Source organism: Lampetra planeri, chromosome 13 (genome assembly GCF_965212315.1).
Source record: "Lampetra planeri chromosome 13, kcLamPlan1.2.h2, whole genome shotgun sequence".
NCBI classification, from domain to species: domain Eukaryota; kingdom Metazoa; phylum Chordata; class Hyperoartia; order Petromyzontiformes; family Petromyzontidae; genus Lampetra; species Lampetra planeri.
In genome coordinates, this window is record NC_136119.1 from 160,682 (window position 1) to 179,325 (window position 18,644).

Consider the following 18,644-nt stretch of genomic DNA (forward strand, 5'->3'; position numbering starts at 1 on the left):
TCTCCGTGCAGGTCCTCAAGTGATTTGCTGTATTTTTTTGCGTTTCGCGGTGCCTCTTCCTGCATGGCAAGTGTGTGGAAATTAGCGAAAGATTTGTTCGCAATTTGTCCGGAGAAGAAAGTGAGCTTGGATTTGAAGGCTTTCACATGTTTGTACATGTCGTGAACAAACTGATCTTTCCCCTGCAGTTTCACATTCAGCTCATTCATGTGTGAAAATATGTCCACAGCAAACGCAAAGTCACTAAGCTAGTTCTTGTCGCTTAGCTCAGGGAATTCGTCAGATTTCCCCATCAACTCCAAAAATGCGATATCTTCTTTCAGCTCCCACACTCGTTGTAACACTTTCCCCAAACTTAACCGTCGGACACGAGAGTGGTACTGCAAGTCCTGATGATCCGCATCAGTTTCCTCCAGGAACGTAATAAAATGACGGTGCTGAAGTCCCCTTGCTCGTATAAAGTTCACAAGTTTTACGACTGGATTCACGACATGATTAAGCTGCAATACAGACTTACACAAGGATTCCTGATGGATGATGCAGTGAAGGAAAATAAGATCCTGGACAGGATTTTCCTTTCACTTTATCATAGATTCTTTTCAGCAGCCCAACATTTTTTACAGTTAAATTTGGCGATCCATCCGTTGTGACATTGACAAGTTTACTCCAAGGTAGCGTCATTCTTTCGATGACAGCAGATACCTGGTTATACAAGTCCTCTCCCCGCGTTGTTCCTTTCAGGGACTCCATGGTCAAAAACTCCTGTTATCGCAAAATTGTCATCAATGCCTCGGATAAAAATGAGGAGCTGAGCAGTATCTTTTACGTCCGTACTTTCATCCAGTGCTAGTGAATATAATTCAAAGGAATCAGACTTTTTGTTTAATTGACTGGCTATATTTTTATCAATCAGTTCCACACGGCGAGTCAGTCCTGCGTGATAAACTGACTTTTTCAAATTTGCTTTTGATCTCCGGACACAAGATGTCTGCTGTCTGTACCATGTATTCTTTTACAAACTTGTCTTCGGAGAAAGTGGTAATGAGTGGTAATGTTGGTGAGAAGTTTTTAAAGAAAATTTAAATGGAAGTGAATAAGGAATTATTGAAAAGTTTGTATATTTAATGATTTTTCAAACTTTAATTATGTTTTCTGTGCTTAAAACTCTTTGAAAAAACTGTGGGGTCTAGAACGGACTCGTGAAATTCGGAGAGAACTCGGAGTTAAGTTTTGTTGAATTACACAAAGCGTAACAGTTATGTATATAACTTTTGTTATATAAAATTCCTAGTAAGATATTAATTTTGTGATGTAGTCATACCCCTCCCCCTTATTCAAGCCGTAATTTAGAGAGCGAAAGCGCCGAGTACATAAATCGCTAACATAAGAACCCGTTAATCTCTTCTCGCATCATTCATACGATGATGCGGTGAAGTAAACGTTCATACGATATTACAGTGAATGCTTCCAAAAACAATACTGTACCCAAATATTACTGTTAACTTACTTTCAATAGAAACATGAATTGCTCATACGAATATTCTCTATCTCTCCCGGTCAAAGTGCGCCATCTAATGGGGAAATGGGGGCATTACAGGAGGAAGGTAAAATTTAATTTAATAATATTTGGACTTTACCGAAAGAACCAAGAAGATGAATCCCTGCAGTCACGAAAGCTTTAAATCGAAAAATGTTTGGACAAGTTCGGCGGGCCGGAATAAAAAAGCCCAACGGGCCGTATACGGCCCGCGGGCTGTACTTTGCCCATGTCTGGTTTATGCTCATTGACGAGATCAGCATTGTGGTTCATTTGTGGCAAGTATATATTACACCGCAGGGATATATGCCAATCGTTTTGCCCGTAGTGGACACTTAATGGTATTTCCCAAACCAGATGGTATCAGACAGAATGCCTATTCATTGCAATGTCATGGAAAAGTTCAGGGCTGAATTAACTAGTTTCGCACCCGGCACACCTCATCCAGTATATCTGGCACAGTCGACGTTTTAATAACACCGAGCTCGAGAAGAAATCGAGTGAGGACACACAGAAAAACCCTTTCACATCCCTAATTTTATGTGGAAACGAGTACACAGCCATGACGCGCGATGGTGGAAGTGGCTACCAGAGTTTCCCTTTCACGATTTCAGTGGCAACTCCACCGTGACGAAGCCTGGCTCCATCTCTCAGCATGGGGGGAGGGGGGGGCAGAAGAGCTGTCATGTGGGAGACACCATAGCAATGATTCACCGCCAAGGAGAGTGAACCTGGATGGGCAAAAGGTGGGGCATGACCCACTAGGGCCCACCCCAGGTCTTCCTGAGTACCGGCCCTGACCGCGAGACGCGCGGCGAGGGTTGCGGTCCAGCCTTAACCATCACCGTCCCTCGACTCGGATAGCCGCCATGCCACATCCCAGCGGGGGGACGGTGCATTCGACAGCGGTGACTGCGGCAGTGGTGATGACACAAGACCGGCGTGGTGATGATCGTACGGACCCCAGCTCCATGATTCCGTGCGACCGGGTGATTTAGCCACCCCAAACCCCGCTGAGGACGGGAGGGAGGGGGACCTGATGGCACAGTCGGTGAAGGGAGCAGCCGGCCGTGCGAGCGGCGAGATGGGGGACGCAGGGAGCGTGAGGTTCGGCGTGTGCGGTGGCAGTGCGGAACCAAGCTGGGCGGCCAGCGGAGTGCCGATGTCCAGGGCCCAAGTCTCCATTATGTCCATCTCCCCATAGTGGCATTCGAGGACTATGGAGAAGGTCAGCGATCCCTGCGACAGAGACGCGTTCACTCGGCTCATAGTGACCGCACCCGGTGACACAGCGCCCTGGGGCAGCGCCGTCAGTAGGGGCGGTGTGGGTTGGGTGGTTGTTGTGGGTGGAGTTGGCGGTGTGGGCGGTGTTGTTGGTGTGGTTGGTGCGGTTGATGTGCGCGGTGTGATTAGTGTGGGTGGGTGGATGCAGTTGGCGGCATGAGCGGTATGGACGGTGTTGTTGGTGTGATTTGTGTGGGTTTTGTAGATGGTGTTGATGGTCCAATTGGTGTGTGCTGTGTAAATGGTGTGTGTGGTTTGATGGGTTTGGTTAGTGTGAGCAATGTGGTTGGTGTGGTGTGAGCGGTGTGATTGGTGTGGTTGGTGTGAGCGGTGTGGTAAGTGTGAGCACTGTGGTTTGTGTGAGTGGTGTGGTTGGGTGTTTAATATGAGCAGTATGGTTACTTTGGCTGGTCTGAGGGGTATGGTTGGTGTGGGCAGTGTGGTTTGTGTGAGCGGTGTGGTTGTTTTGGTTGGAGGGAGCGGTGTGGGCGGTGTGGTCTGTGTGGTTTGTGTGAGCGGTTTGGGCAGTGGGTGTGCTCACCCGCAGGTGCTGCAGTCCTGTGACACGTGTGGAGAAGCACGGCTCTGCCGGGCGGTGAGGTACCGATCCCACGCTGCCGGACACCTCCAGGCTACTCAGATTGCTTATCTTGGCATCCACTTCCAGCTCCTGCCATAAACGTCCACGTGTGCGTGGGTGTGCGTGTGTGGGCGTGCGTGAGGAGCAGTAGTGTAGCAGTTAGCGTAATGCACTACGAACTTGGCGACCCGAGTCTTATTCCAGCACCAATGACTATTAACTGAGCTGGTCTTGGGCCTCCCCTAGGGCGAACTCAAAATGAGTACCTGGTGCGGTGTGTAAACATCACCACTGGGGAGACAAAGGCGGCCAGGCGTGGTGCTAGCCACCCACCCCCTTGTGTGTCATGCTGGCCTTCATAGGTGCAAACTAACATGACCTGCCCCAAGAGTCTGTTAAAGGCTACACGGGAGATCTTTGTCTGTGCGTGTGGATTTACATGTGACGAAGTCACTATTATTCTGACTCCCTGGATCCTGTCCTGATGGCGTCAGATGCAGTTTCACGTGAAGCATCTCGTATCGAATCGCTGCTAAATATGGCCGTGAGGATTGCCCTCTTACCGGTGAGTGAGCTGAAACAATCATAACCGGCGACCCGTTGTCACATCAATTGTGCACCACGCGGCAACTGAATTTGGCCAGATCATTACGTGGCCCAATCCAAACATCTATTCTGGATTAATAACCTAAGTCACTACACAGCGATGTTCCAGTAGATTTGTGTAACTAGGTGAAAGCTCAAGAGACCAGGAAAAGCCTCATTTGCAAGAGTGGCCTGGGGAATTTGTCTGCTGCCAGTCTGTGTAAAGGTGGACAATCCAGTAGATCAACGATTATCCGGATGCTTCGGGGGGAAGGGGGAGCCAGATTTTCAAAAAATCCGGATATATAATCACATGATTAAATATAGCTTTTTTTGCACATTCTTGTTTAACATTATGCTTAAGGTGTTGTGTATATGCTTTTTAGAGTTTTAAATTAGTTTCCTATTTGAAATTGGCATAAATAAACATACAAATAGACAATAATAAATATCCTCCTGCAAAAAGTTACTGCATTTACTATACCGTACTTACCACACCAATCTCGAAGACTCTGCATGGAGTAATGTATGTACTGGGCTGTTTCAAAAACCACTCATCTGACGATCGCTTGACTGATGCAGCCTTTAGATCGGTGCTCCGGCGAACGCCGAATTACATGCACTTTTCGCCGGATTGCACAAAAAAATTTCAGTTTTAATTTCTGTACCTATTTTTCATGAAACATTTATATACGTGCAGTATTTTCATTGCTTAAGTTGTATGTAGTGTATAATATACTGTTTATATTTGACATTTAAATCAAGCATTGTTACTTTTTTTGTCACGCACATGGCGTCGATCGCCAGACTGGTACAACCTTTGGAGCGGTTTTGCCGGTTTTGCCTGATGGGCCTGGGACCGCCGGATAATGTTGGAAGCTGAATAATAAGACACCAGATAATCGATCATCAACTGTAACTCTGTCTGGTGGTGTCTGGTGAAGTGCTGTCCTAGCCATGATTCACAATGGCCTACCAGGTGCTGGTCGTCAAAGCAGAATGGTCACGAGTTGTGTTTTTGATAGAGCCGCCCGCCTGTACACCGGGGGATTTCAGAGCAATTAACATCTGCTAATCTCAACACATCTCAAAGGGAATCCCCAGTGGCCATTAGGGGGCTATGATTGCTGCTGTGTGTGATCCCAACTGCGTAATTTTCAGTCTCATTTTTGAATTTGGTAAATTTGGACTGTGACCCTGGCACACAATCGCCTTCTCTTGTGAATAACATCACGGGATCCTGAACGTCCACGGTGAAGCAGACGGCGCGGAGTATTATTGCAGTTAATACACAACCGCAGTACTAGTCAGGGTGGCTGCCGGAATCAAACCGTGTAGCTCTTCAACATGCGGGGAACACGCTGCTGTGTTGCCGGGTTGCCGCGTGGCCGCTCGGCGCATGCGAGTGGCCGTCACACTACTCACGTCCGGCAGGTCGGTGACATATGCGCGGCACGAAACCACGCCAGCGCCGCGCTCCAGGACGCGTGCGTAGATCATCAGCACGTTGGAGAACTCGGCAGCAAAGCCCAGGTGCACAAGGCAGCCCGAGTCAAACTCGCGCGTGCGGCTGGGGGGTAGCTCTGAGGGCACCGAGAGGGGCATGGGAGTCAGTGACAGAGGATAATCTCAAAGGGGGGGGGGCAAGCGGTCTTCAAATTTAAAGCTTTTAATTTGAGCCCTACACCAATAAATAACAAACATACATTGTTGCATTCTTTCTGGTTGAAGGCTCTACCAGGTGCTGCCTGTTTAATCTCATCTATGCTGTGTTCAACCACCACCCTGCAGGTCACAGCAAGACACCCACTCATCCAACAACAACAACCACCATTCGCCACTAATTGGCGGTGACGTCACCACGGCGCTTGTGCCAGGCTAAGTGCACGTTGAGGCCACGTGAAGTGTCGAACGCCCGCTGGCAGTAGGTTACGGGGCAGATCCAGGTGCACCGGGTCGACTGACTGAGATGACTGGCCGATCCACCACCTGTACCCCGTACTGTGCCAACTTGCTCTACTTTAGCCACCCGGTGCTCCGCTCGTTGTTGTGAGCATCACTTCTCCGCCCTCCGTTGTTGTTGGAGGGCGACTGCCTCCAACTGCCCAGTAGCATCCTTCACGATCCTCCTCCACAGAGGCCGATCTTGACACCGCTGGTACCAGTCATCGGCAAGTCCACTCAGCTCCACATCCTCCTGTACTATATCACTCCATCTCTTCTCTAGCCCGTGCCGCGCCCGTTTAGCCCCCTCAATCTGGCCGAACAAAAGCTGTTTAGGCATGCGGTGGCTGGGCATGCGGGCTACATGACCCAGGCAACGCAGCCTTGCCCGCCTGAGGAGCTCACCGATGGGACTTTTCCAGATCTTTCAAGGATTTGTGAGCTCCTCACACAACCCAACCTGGTTAAACCCAGGATGGATCATAGGCAGGCCAGCCTAAATGTTTCTAACCGGTGAAGATGTTCCATTAGGGGGGTCCACGTTTCGCAAGCGTAGAAAAGGTAGGGCATAACTGTGGCCGAGAAGACCTGAAGCTTCATGTGGAGCGACAGACCAGCTAGCTTCCACACATTATGCAACTGATGAAAAGATAATGCCGCTCGACTGATTCGGAGTGAGACCTCTGCTGTCAAACGGAGCCGCTCATGAGCACACTGCCCAGGTATGGGAAGCTCTCCACTCTCTCCACAACTGTCCCATCACCAATTGGGAGTTGTGGGGGTGGAGTGTCCAATGGTACAAAATACCCAGGCAGGTGCTTAGTTTTGGTGGGGCTAATGATAAGGCCCCACCTCTTAGTGGCATGCTCCAGATTCAGCAGCAGCGCCTCAACTCCTCCTCTGAGTGAGCAGCAATTACCAGATCATTGGCATACATAACATGGTTGACCAATAGGGAGCCATCCCTTGACCGCACCTGGGCATCGATCAGCCTCCCATTGCATCTGTACCAGATGGAAATTCCTCCAGTACAGCAATCAAAGTCTTCACAAACTACGTGGTCGAAATAGATGTTAAATAATGTAGGAGCCAGAGGACATCCCTGTCGCACCCCAAGGTGAACAGGGAATGGCTCCGACTCCCGGCCACGTAGTTTTACCCGGGCCCGCTCACCATCAACAAGGTCCTTAATGATAGTGAGCAGAGTCAGGGACTCTGAAAGCACGAAGAACAACCCAGATCCCAGGCCTACTGATGGTATCATAGGCCTTGACCAGATCAATAAAGCAGAGATGTAAGTCTTGTTACAATTCCCTACATCTGTGCAGGACCGCCCTTTCCTGAAACCACATTAGGGCTCTGCAAGCCTCTCCTCAGCGTGCCTGGCAAGGCGATGTTGAATAATTCTTGCCAGGACCTTTCCCGGAACATTGAGAAGTGAGATGCCCCTGTAGTTGTTACAATCTGTGCGGTCCCCCTTCTTAAAGAGGGGGACCACCAGGGCATCCTTCCAATCCTGAGGAACCCGTCCAGTGGTCCAGACTGTTGTTATGATGTCATGTAGGGCACTCTGTGCACAAACGCCACCCTTGCTCAGCATTTCGCTTGGGAGATCATCTCTGCCCGGTGCCTTTTCTGGTCTCATTCTCTGGATCGCCTTCAGGACATCCTCAACAGATGACATCTCAGCTAGCCACTCACAGGGGGTGATTTCTTCCTCCAATATTTGAGGCACCGCACTCACTCATCCAATCATTTACTCACCCACACACTCACTCGACTACTCACTCACCCACTCACTGGCACCATCACTCACTCACCAACTCACTCACCCCCTCCTTCACCGATTCACCGACTATCCCACTCACTCACTCACTTACTCACCACACTGCAGGTCACCTCACTTCTGTTCCTTCCCTTGAACTGCTTCACTGTGGAATTCCCTTCCATCATCTCTTCCCCAAGCTCTTGTCATAACTAACCTTGCTCAAGTCAAAAAACATGTAACACTCTTCTCTATTAAAACTGTGATGGTGCTATCTGTTGCTGGCTGCTTGACGTTGTGAGTCCCTGGGCCTGCGCTAGGCCACTGTGCTCTAAAACGCGCATGGTACCGTGCGCCTGCGCCCAGCGTTGGTAGATGGAGCGCGCAGGGAAGCCCTGGGCAGGTCTGCGGGGGTCGGTGAGGGCACGCCGCTCAGACAAGCTGCTCCGGATCTCCAGCGCCTGCCTCCCGCGTGCCAGATTACAGCGGCCCATGTCTGTGCGCATGCAGAGAAGGAGATCCCCACCTAAAGCCTGAACAGACCTTGGTGAGCGAGTGACTATGAAGCCCAACACGGCGCACGAGGGAGCGGTGTGGTCGGCACCACGCACAGGCGCATATCTATCCAGATACAGGCAGGCAATCCCCAATTTTATGACGTTACAATGCGTTCCTGGAAACCCCGTCGTAAATCAGACCCTATTCCTGGTGGTCCCCCGCTTTAAGAAGAGGGACCGCACAGACTGTAACAACTATTCCCATCGACAGTCAAAACAGTAGAAACATAATTTTTCCTTTTATCAGCAATATTTAACAGGGGTTAAGAGGTAAAAAAATCCACAAAAACACTTGAGAATAACAAAAGCTTCATGCCAAGTCACATCGGAAAGCAGACCAACTCTGTTCAAATGTGTTCAGAGTCACATCGGAAGATGCGTCGTCAATCATGTTTTTGCATCATAAATCGAACCATGATGGCATTATATAACGTCGTAAATGTGGATCGTCGTAAACCGGAGACCACCTGTACTAAGGCTGAGTCAACCTCGGGGAGGCCCAGGACCTGTTCAGATATTCGTCACCGATGTTAGCCGTGAGCGGGAATTGTTGTGGAGAAGATAAGTAACAAAATCAATAAACAGACAATTGCCAGCCTCCTTCACATAGCTCATCTATTGAGTTACATTCTACATGATGACAATAATGATTGCTTTGCGTTGTGTGTTGTAAATTCTTTGGGTCTTTCAGTAAAGTCATGTAGGTAGGTTCAAATTAATACAAATAAAATAAGCAAAAAAAACTAAGAGGTTTTGATCGCAACACAAGCGGTCGTCATCAGGCGGATAGAAAAGGGGGGTAAGCCTCGAATGCAACTGTTTAGAAAGGTTTAAAAGTGGGCGTAGCCCAAGTGTAGTTTTGCATTGAACTAGGACCCATATCTACCAGAAAGGGTCCTTACCTATAAACAACTGGCCATTCACCAGCATTGGTTCAAGCATGCCTGACTGCTGAGGAGACATTGAATGGCAAAACTAGTCCAGAGTTTGCTTGTGTTGAACCAATGATGCTGGAATTATGCACTGAGGGGATGTGTAGAAAAAAACGAGAATATTTTTTGCGTGGAGGGACTGAAATGGGACGGAATCAGGCACCTCATCTACTTGTTGATTGTGTGGTAGCTGGGGCGAGGACGAGGAGAGCAGAACGAGTGCCACACGGGCACGGAGGAGGTGGATGCAGCGACTTCCAGTGTGAAAGTGGATGCATGTTCACATGCATGTATACGCGTGTGTGTGGGAAGCGGTAGTGTAGTGGTTAGTGCGCTGCGCTACGAACCCGGCGGCTGGAATTCGATTCCCGCTCATGGCCAACACCAGTGGCGATTATATGAACCAGTCCTAGGCCTCCCCTAGGTCGACTCAGCTTCAAATGATTACCTGATGCGGTGTGTAAAAATCATTACCACTGGGGAGACAAAGGTGGTCAGGCATGGTGCTGGACACCCACCCCCTCGTGTACCGTGTCAGTCTTCGCAGGTGCTCGTTAACAGCACTTGCCCCAACAGCCTGTTAAGGCTATACAGAGGATCTTGTCTTTGTTAGCATGCACTCAAAGTGCACCTGGCCTGGCACAAGTGCCGTGGTGACGTCACCGTCATTTAGTGGCGATTGGCGGCTGTTGTCATGTGTGTGCACCCTTATAGGGTCCCCTGACAATGTGTGTCCAGGCCCTGGTGTGGGCTGATCATGAGGATCGGTGAGTGAGCAGTCAGTTCTAGAGTACCGGGGAGCACTTGCCCGTGGCACTGCACCGTACCTTCGGCGACGCTATCCAGCATCGCCGTCACCTTGCGGTCCTCCAGCAGCCGCTCCTTGAGGAAGCGCATGAAGAGGCCATTTGCCACGCCGGCCTTCTCCCCTGGGCCCACGTCCAGCTCGTAGGCCTCTGCATCCTGGCAGCTAGTACATGGGAGGGAAGGTGACCACATGCAACTCTGTTAATGCCCCCAATGCCTGAAATTCCAATTCGTCAAAAATGTCCATGGTTACTTTCCCCAATGTGTGGTCGAGCTTTCGATTCTGCATGATAACTTCAGCAGTTGCACTTGCCTGTTGACTCAATGCAATAAGCACCCTGAATCCAGGCTGATAGTTCTGTAACCAGTGACGAACTTATGGGTAATTATTTTTTATAATTACTTTATTTGTTAAATGGGTTGTTCGACAAACTGTATACTTGCTAGATTTGCAATGTGACGACTTAGTGTTATTTTGCCGTGCGATTTCATTGGCCCATTTGGGACTGGGTCCAAAAAACAAATTGGCCGGTGAGGAAGAATCTTTGGGGCTGCCGAATATGAGGACTTAATGCCAACTGAGATAGTAAATAAGCAATGACGCGCACACATTAGAGGTAGTACTGTAAAATTATTAAATTTTACAAAATCTATTCTTTTTACTCTGATCACATTTGCAATTTCCCCACACAAACCAGCCCATTGACCTACGGAATGGACTGGCTCACCGGGCATTTGCCTAGACTGCCCTTTGGCCAGTCTGGGCAAATGTAACTTAATTGTAACGTAATTGTAACTTAATGTAACTTAATTCTACTGTGAACGGAATTTTGTCAGAGCCGACTTTCATTACAGTACATTTACTAAATGTGATATTGTTAATGTTGTACACTGTTTTTAATTGTTTATTTAATGCACTTTTTTTTATCTGAATTCTATTTGGTCTTGACTCATTGGTTGTCTTTGCTCTGATTCTATTTGCTTCATTGCTGTACTGTACTCTTTTGTCACTGTGGTGACCCAGGTCATTTTGCAAATTAGACTTATCCTTACACATAATTTGAAACTTGAACCCTTTCCTTAAGCAGGAGCATTTGCCGTCATAGATCACCCTAGGGTCACCACCTGTCTGGGTCGGACCTAGATACGAGGCTCCGATTTGGCATCTGTGTTCTGGTGGTAGCAACTGACTGTACTGAGATCTGGCACCGGGATTGCTGTGTTGGACTCTCATGCAGTGACTACGCAGCTCTGGTAGACCCAAGCCGACAGAGATAATTGTCCGGGTTTGCTCTGTGGTTGGGAAGGGGCCAACTCTAATTCTAGATTTGAAGCTTTCGTGACTGCAAGGAATCATATTCTTAGGTTTTTTTCGGTAAAGTCACGTAGGTAAAACACCAACTCTAGTTCCTACGCTTCACGACACTCCCCTCAATGTGTTCCCCTCCGTAAGTAGCCCCCTCCCGTGTTCCTCCCCTGCTTTCGCACCTATGACTGCCCTCCCCTCCCGTGACGGTTCTCATGTGACTGCTCTCCTATGACTGCATGCACTCCCCTCCCATGACCACTCTCACGTTTGCCCTCCCCTCCCGTGACTGCTCTGTATCTGCCCTCCCCTGCCGTGACTGCTCTCCCATCACTGCACGTACTCCCCTCCCGTGACCATTCTCACGTGGCGTATCCGAACACGATGTTGGCCGTCACCTCCAGTGTCTCCACGGGTGGCACCGTGCACTCATGCACGTTGCTGCACCCAACACACACAGGGCACCGCACACCAAACGAAACACACCGCACCACACACCACACCGCAGTGTTTAGTGCACTGTGCTAGAAACCAGGCGACCCAGGCGCAATTCCTTGTCATGCCCAAATTTAGTTACAAATATCTGAAATGGTCTCCCCTATGTCAACTCAGCCTTAAATGAATACCTGATGGCAAAGTGTAAACATCGGCACTCTGAAGACAAAGGCGGCTAGGCGTGGTGCTGGCTACCCTCCTCATTTGCACGCTGGCATTAACAGCTGCTTGCTAACAGCACTTGCCCCAACAAGTCTGTTGCTTTGTATATTGTGTGTATGGGTGTATATGGGATTTATGGGTAAAACATAAAACACTAAACAATGACCCAGAAACACGATTGCCGTCGGGTCACAAAGCACCGCACCGGACAAATGAGATGGCACCACTGCGGCGCACGTACCGCTTGCGGCACATGTCGAGCAGCAGCACGTTGAGGCCGGTGCGCCGGGCCTGCATGCCCCGCAGGATGGTGGTAGCGCTGAGCGCGTGCTCGCTTAGGTAGGGCCTCGGCGCATCGACGGGGACCAGATAGCTCTGCCCATAGTTCTCAAAGCCGTGACCCGCGAAGTAGAGCAGACCTGTCAGCATGGAGACGCGAATTATCATTCTGAGTAAAATATATATGTTGAACTTCTTTCGCATTGTACGTAGCCAACTATGCAAATCGAAGATGCGGAGGAAGGACAACAAACTAAACAGAAAAGAAATTAGTTTTCAATCTAGATTTGAAAGTGCATCGCTCCAGTGGCTTCTTAATATCAGAGAGAAGAGCATTCCAGACAGCTGCAGAAGCGCATTTGAAAGCGCATGATGCAGTGACCATCTTTGTTCGATGGTTAGCCAAAAGCCTCTGCGAGGATGACCGGAGTTAGCATGATGGTTTATGTTCCTTGATGAAATCAGCAAGGTTTTGTGGTTCATTTGTGGCAAGCACATTGTGTGTAATGAGTGCGACCTTATAAGTGCCATGTAGTTCTGCGTTAAACTCAGTGCCGTATCTTAAACAAGGGGTCCATGCCTATCCTATATGTCAGTTCACCAGCATTGGTTCAAGCACGCCTTACTCTGCTAATGAGAAACTAAGTTTGAAGTTAATTTGTGTAACCAGGTGAGACCTCAAGAGACCAGGATGAGTCACATTTACACGAGTGACCTGGGTCACCGCAATGACAAAAGAAAAACAAAAACAGTACAGCAATGAAGCAAGTAGAAATCAGAGCAAAATCAATTGTATCCCATGAGATTGCACAAACACAAATCTATGTTTAATAATAAATTCCCTGTAGCATGAGTCGGCATGGCAAGATTGTGCTTTGACTGATCACAGCATAAGTACAATGTGAATTTACAGAAATATGAACGAGATACAGGGTGACTATTGTACTCATGTGTGAACAGATGAGGGAATACGAGCCAAATGCAAATCCTTAGTGATTGTCAAAATCTGTCCAGAGTTTGCTTGTGTAAAGGAAGAGGCATCGTCTGCTTATTCATCGTGTTACTTATATTCTCCACAGCAACACGAGTGATGGCTTCGTGTTGTGTGTTGCATAACACATGTTGCAGGGTGTCACTGTGCTGGGTGCCAGCATTAGAAATGCAGGGTGTCACTGTGCCTGGTGCACTGTGTCACTGTGCTGGGTGGAGCTGTGCCATGTGTCAGAGCTGGTGCTGACGGGTGCTGCTGCAGGGTGCTGCCGCAGGGCGCACACACCGTACACGCCCTCGTCCAGCAGCTCAAGGAACCGCGCCACGGCCAGCCGCATGTGCTGGAGGTCGAGGTCAATGAGGGTCACGACCCGGAAGTCGAGCACACGGAGCAACGACGTGAGGTCACGGGCGTCGACCAGGGGGGCGCGGAGGGCGGTGTGGTTTCGGTAACTCAAGTTGCCGATCACCAGCGCCACCTTCTCCGTTGCTGTGATGACAAAAGAAATGCGCACGCAATGAGCCGCTGCTGCTGCCGGCCTAGCAGAGATGGCATTGTACTGGCATTCAAATGTACGCTGTGCAACCAGGTGGGCAGCACTGAAAAGACCTGGATTAGTTTCATTTGCAAAACAAATAAAATAAAATACAGCAATGAAGAAAATGGGAAATCGGAGCAAAATAACTATTGGACAAACATAAATCAGCGTTCATAATCAACGTTTTTGGGTTAGATCGCGATCTAACCCAAAAACGTTGATTATGAATAATATCGGTCGCGAAAGCCTACGTGTTAAACATAAATCAGTGTTACATAATAAATTATCTGCAGCGCAAGTTGGATCCGGCAGATTGTGTTTAGACCAATTACAGCACAATTACAATTAACTTAAAGAAGCATTAAACAGACGTAGGGTGTCTACGGTATTGTGCTAATTTGTACACAAACAAGGACATAAGAGTCAAATACAGTGCATATAGCAGTAACGTGGAAGTCTTCACAGCTGGAGGTAGGATTTATTATTGATTTCCTAGTTAGACCACGTGACGATCTGGCCAGATGTGGTCGTATGGACCAGCCGCCACCTGATGCAGCCAAATACAATTGTCAGAGAACAGAGAATCGTTCTTTAGCTCACGGGTGAGTGAACTGACACAAAAGTGAGTGGTGCACATTAAGCAGTTTGCAGATGTGACAACTGTATCTGTTTGGCTGTGCAGGGTGATGGAGGGTTTACACGATAACATTTGGCCAGATTACGTGGCCTAGTACAAAAAATCTGTTTGAATATAAACACAATCCAACATGCACTGCATCTTACAATGACACGCACTAAACCTTACCATAAAACGTGGTCTGGAAGGAACTTGACTCCGCATCTGAAAGTATAGGAACCATTAATTAACCAATGCTGGTACTGCCAAATATTATCGGCAACGGTCTTCTCTGTTAGTTATGGGTCATAGTTCAACCCAAAATTAAACAATACAAAGAACAGAATAATTACTAGGATCATTGTAGGGAAAATAACAAAATAAGTAAGCAGACAATACGTCTCCTGTTCACCATGCAAAGGATCAAGCAAGCCCAACTGCTATTGAGACACCAAATGTCAAAACCTGTCCAGCATTGGTGTTGGTGTTGGACCAATGCTGCTGAAATGATGCAGCTATGGAAGGCCACGTGACTGACAGGATGTGTATAAAATACTTAAAATGTTTACGTGGAGAGACAAACAAGGGAAGCAGGCGAATTGTCTGCCTCCGCAACCACGCTATCGCAAATGGAGGTCGCGGATATGGTGGTAGGCTGCGCATTACTGAAGGAGCCTCATGCTGCAGACTGTGCGACGCTGGGGCTATGTTGCGCAAAGCTGCTCTGACAGTGGCGTGCAACCTGGCGGATTGTACCGAGGGGTAAGAAGGGCGACTGTGAGGGGCTCTGGGGACCCCAGGCCTGCGTGGCCCCCGTGGCCTCCGAGTGCTCCACAGGACCAGGTCTTTTTTCTGCATGCGCACACACAAAGACAAACGTCATGTTAGCTAGCACCTATTTAGGTTGACACTACACACGAGGAGGAGGTTGGTCAGTTTCATGCCTGGCCACCTTTGTCTCCCTCGTGCCTATGTTTTCACACAGCACCGGGTACTCATTTCGGACCGAGTCCGACGAAGGGGAGGCCCAGGCCGGAGTTCAGATGTTTTGCACTGGTGTTGGCAGTGAGTGGGAACTGAACTTGGGTCGCCGGGTTCGTAGTGCTGCGCTCTAACCGTGGCAATGACCTGGCGTCGTTTGGTCGCCCAGCACCCTCAGCCTGATCCAGTCGGTGAAGCCGTAGCTGATTTCGTTGTGAACGCGGCATGTGTAGTGACCGGCGTCACGCGGCAACACGGACGCCAGCAGCAACTCAGGGCCCACGGCGTCCGGGATCTGACGAGGCAAAGGGGTCGGCAACAGTGAAGTTCATATATGGGAAGGGGGAGGCATTGTCTGCATATTCATTGTGTTACTTATATTCTCCACAACGACGCTCATGATTATCTTGTGTTGTGGCAGTTCACCAGCGTTGGCTCAAGCAAGCCTGACTCTGCTGATGAGACACTGAATGTCAAAACCGGTGCAGAGTTGAACCAACGCGGCTGGCATGAAGCACTCCCAGAAGGGAGGTCGTGTGGCTGATGGTACGTGTACTAAACACTGTACTTGTATTTTGTGGAGGGGCAGCTATGGTAAGGAGGGGGCGTCTTGTTTGCTCGCCCGTGTTGTGATTTCTGCGTGTCGGTGCGCACGTTGGCGTTCATCCGTGGCGTACCGCAAACACATTGGCAATGCAATCATGCGCAGTGCGGTGGACACACATGGTGCCAACGCGGGACTCGCCTCGTGTTTGCCGTGGAACCAGGTGAACCGTGGTGGGGGGTTGCCACGTGCACGGCACCCCAGAGTGACGGACTCTCCCCGCCAGGCCTGCTGTGACTCCGAGCACCACTCCACAAACACCGGTTCTATCGGTACGCAGCCACGCACGGCACGCAAGCTTCACTCGTCTATCCCTCCACCTGTCACAATGTCATCTCGTCCACAGTGTTCAACCACGAGCACTGCAGGTCACAGCAATACACTCACTCAAACGCTGACTCGCTTGCTCTCCCACCCACTCACTCACCCACTCATTCACTCACCCACCTACACACTCACCCACTCATTCACTCACCCACCGACACACTCACCCACTCATTCACTCACCCACCTACACACTCACCGACTCATTCACTCACCCACCTACACACTCACCCACCTACACACTCACCCACTCATTCACTCACCCACCTACACACTCACCCACCTACACACTCACCCACCTACACACTCACCCACTCATTCACTCACCCACCTACACACTCGCCCACTCATTCACTCACCCACCTACACACCACCCACCTATACACTCACCCACCTACACACTCACCCACCTACACACTCACCCACTCATTCACTCACCCACCTACACACTCACCCACCTACACACTCACCCACTCATTCACTCACCCACCTACACACTCACCCACCTACACACTCACCCACTCATTCACTCATTCACTCACCCATCGAAACACTCACCCACTCATTCACTCACCCACTCATTCACTCACCCACCTACACACTCACCCACCTACACACTCACCCACTCATTCACTCACCCACTCATTCACTCACCCACCTACACACTCACCCACTCATTCACTCATTCACTCACCCACCGAAACACTCACCCACTCATTCACTCACCCACTCATTCACTCACCCACCTACACACTCACCCACCTACACACTCACCCACTCATTCACTCACCCACTCATTCACTCACCCACCTACACACTCACCCACTCATTCACTCATTCACTCACCCACCGAAACACTCACCCACTCATTCACTCACCCACTCATTCACTCACCCACCTACACACTCACCCACTCATTCACTCACCCACTCATTCACTCACCCACTCATTCACTCACCCACCTACACACTCACCCACCTACACACTCACCCACTCATTCACTCACCCACTCATTCACTCACCCACCTACACACTCACCCACTCAACCATTCTGTACTGCAGACCACCAAACTTCCTCACACTGCTCCAACTTGTAAATCAAGCAGCCATGCCAGAAGGTCCCCTGTGCCAGAAGGTCAACAACAACAACTGTGGCACGGACTCACCCTGCCCGAGGGCCCTGGCCGTGTCGTCGTGTCCCATGGCCCCCAGGGCCCGTGCCAGATCGGACACCCGCACCCCGCGGGCCCCCAGAGCCGACAAGAGGCGCGCCGAGGGGCCCGGCTCGCCGATCTCCAGTTCGTCCTCCCTGCGCAGACGCCGACACTCGACTCAGAGGAGCTCAACGTCGATACATCAAACCATGGTGGCGATGCCAGGAGGGGGAGGGGGGGCATACACACGTCAACACGGAGGGGATCCCGAGGCGCAGGGCTTCCTACCGGAGGCTGTGAGCGCGGGCGAGGCCTCGCCAGGCCCGGCCCCCGTTCGCGTCGAGGAGCGCGCAGAGCCGCGCAGCGACTCCCGGGGAGAGGCCGTCCAGCCCGGCCGCGTCACTCAGCTCCATGAGACCCCCTCTCTCGGGACCCCTCTCGGGACCCCCTCTCTCGGGACCCCCTCTCTCCGGAGCGCAACGCGAAGACTCCCCGGCTCCTTCTTGCCGGCGGCTACCCGCAGCCCGTGCCCTCACAGGGGGGAAGCGCAGCGAGGAGCAGCCAGGGGAAGCTATAGACACGAAGAGTGGGAGGGGGGGAAGCGAGGGAGTCGGCAGGAGTCGTTTCCGCGTTGCGGCTTCTCGCCGCGGCCTCAGAGCGCGACCTCGTGGCAACAGCGCGCCACTACCCACAGCGCCAACATTGCTCCTGTACTAACACTGGAACTAACACTACCCACAGCGCCAACATTGCTCCTGTACTAACACTGGAACTAACACTACCCACAGCGCCAACATTGCTTCTGTACTAACACTGGAACTAACATTACCCCCAGTGCCAACGTTGCTCCTGTACTAACACTGGAACTAACATTACCCCCACTACCAACATTGCTCATGTACTAACACTGGAATCAACACTACCCACAGCGCCAACGTTGCTCCTGTACTAACACTGGAACTAACACTACCCCCAGTACCAACATTGCTCCTGTACTGACACTGGAACTAACACTATCCACAGCGCCAATGTTGCTCCTGTACTAACACTGGAACTAAAACTGCCCATAGTGCCAACATTGCTCCTGTACTAACACTGGAACTAACACTACCCACAGCGCCAACGTTGCTCCTGTACTAACACTGGAACTAAAACTGCCCATGGTGCCAACATTGCTACTGTACTAACACTGGAACTAACACT

At 50.2% G+C, this 18,644-nt stretch overlaps 1 protein-coding gene across 2 annotated transcripts; it reads right to left on the bottom strand.

The window, feature by feature from the left end:
• Window positions 1-2,054: 2,054 nt before the first annotated feature.
• LOC144721849 (mucosa-associated lymphoid tissue lymphoma translocation protein 1-like) lies at window positions 2,055-18,071 on the bottom strand. 2 transcript variants are annotated; one of them, XM_078599763.1, is made up of 14 exons: window positions 17,730-18,071; window positions 17,454-17,596; window positions 16,105-16,229; window positions 15,495-15,654; window positions 15,135-15,230; window positions 14,568-14,603; window positions 13,510-13,713; window positions 12,196-12,373; window positions 11,664-11,738; window positions 10,012-10,154; window positions 8,045-8,191; window positions 5,412-5,569; window positions 3,363-3,491; window positions 2,055-2,776 (listed from the first exon to the last, which is right to left on the bottom strand). In XM_078599763.1, exons 1-14 carry the CDS (start codon window positions 17,852-17,854, stop codon window positions 2,372-2,374), a joined length of 2,124 nt encoding a protein of 707 aa, XP_078455889.1. In that variant the 5' UTR covers window positions 17,855-18,071; the 3' UTR covers window positions 2,055-2,371. The 2 variants fall into 2 exon arrangements, with proteins under 2 accessions (XP_078455889.1, XP_078455888.1); XM_078599762.1 differs by having other exon boundaries at window positions 15,507-15,654; window positions 17,730-18,022.
• Between the last annotated feature and the right edge of the window lie 573 nt (window positions 18,072-18,644).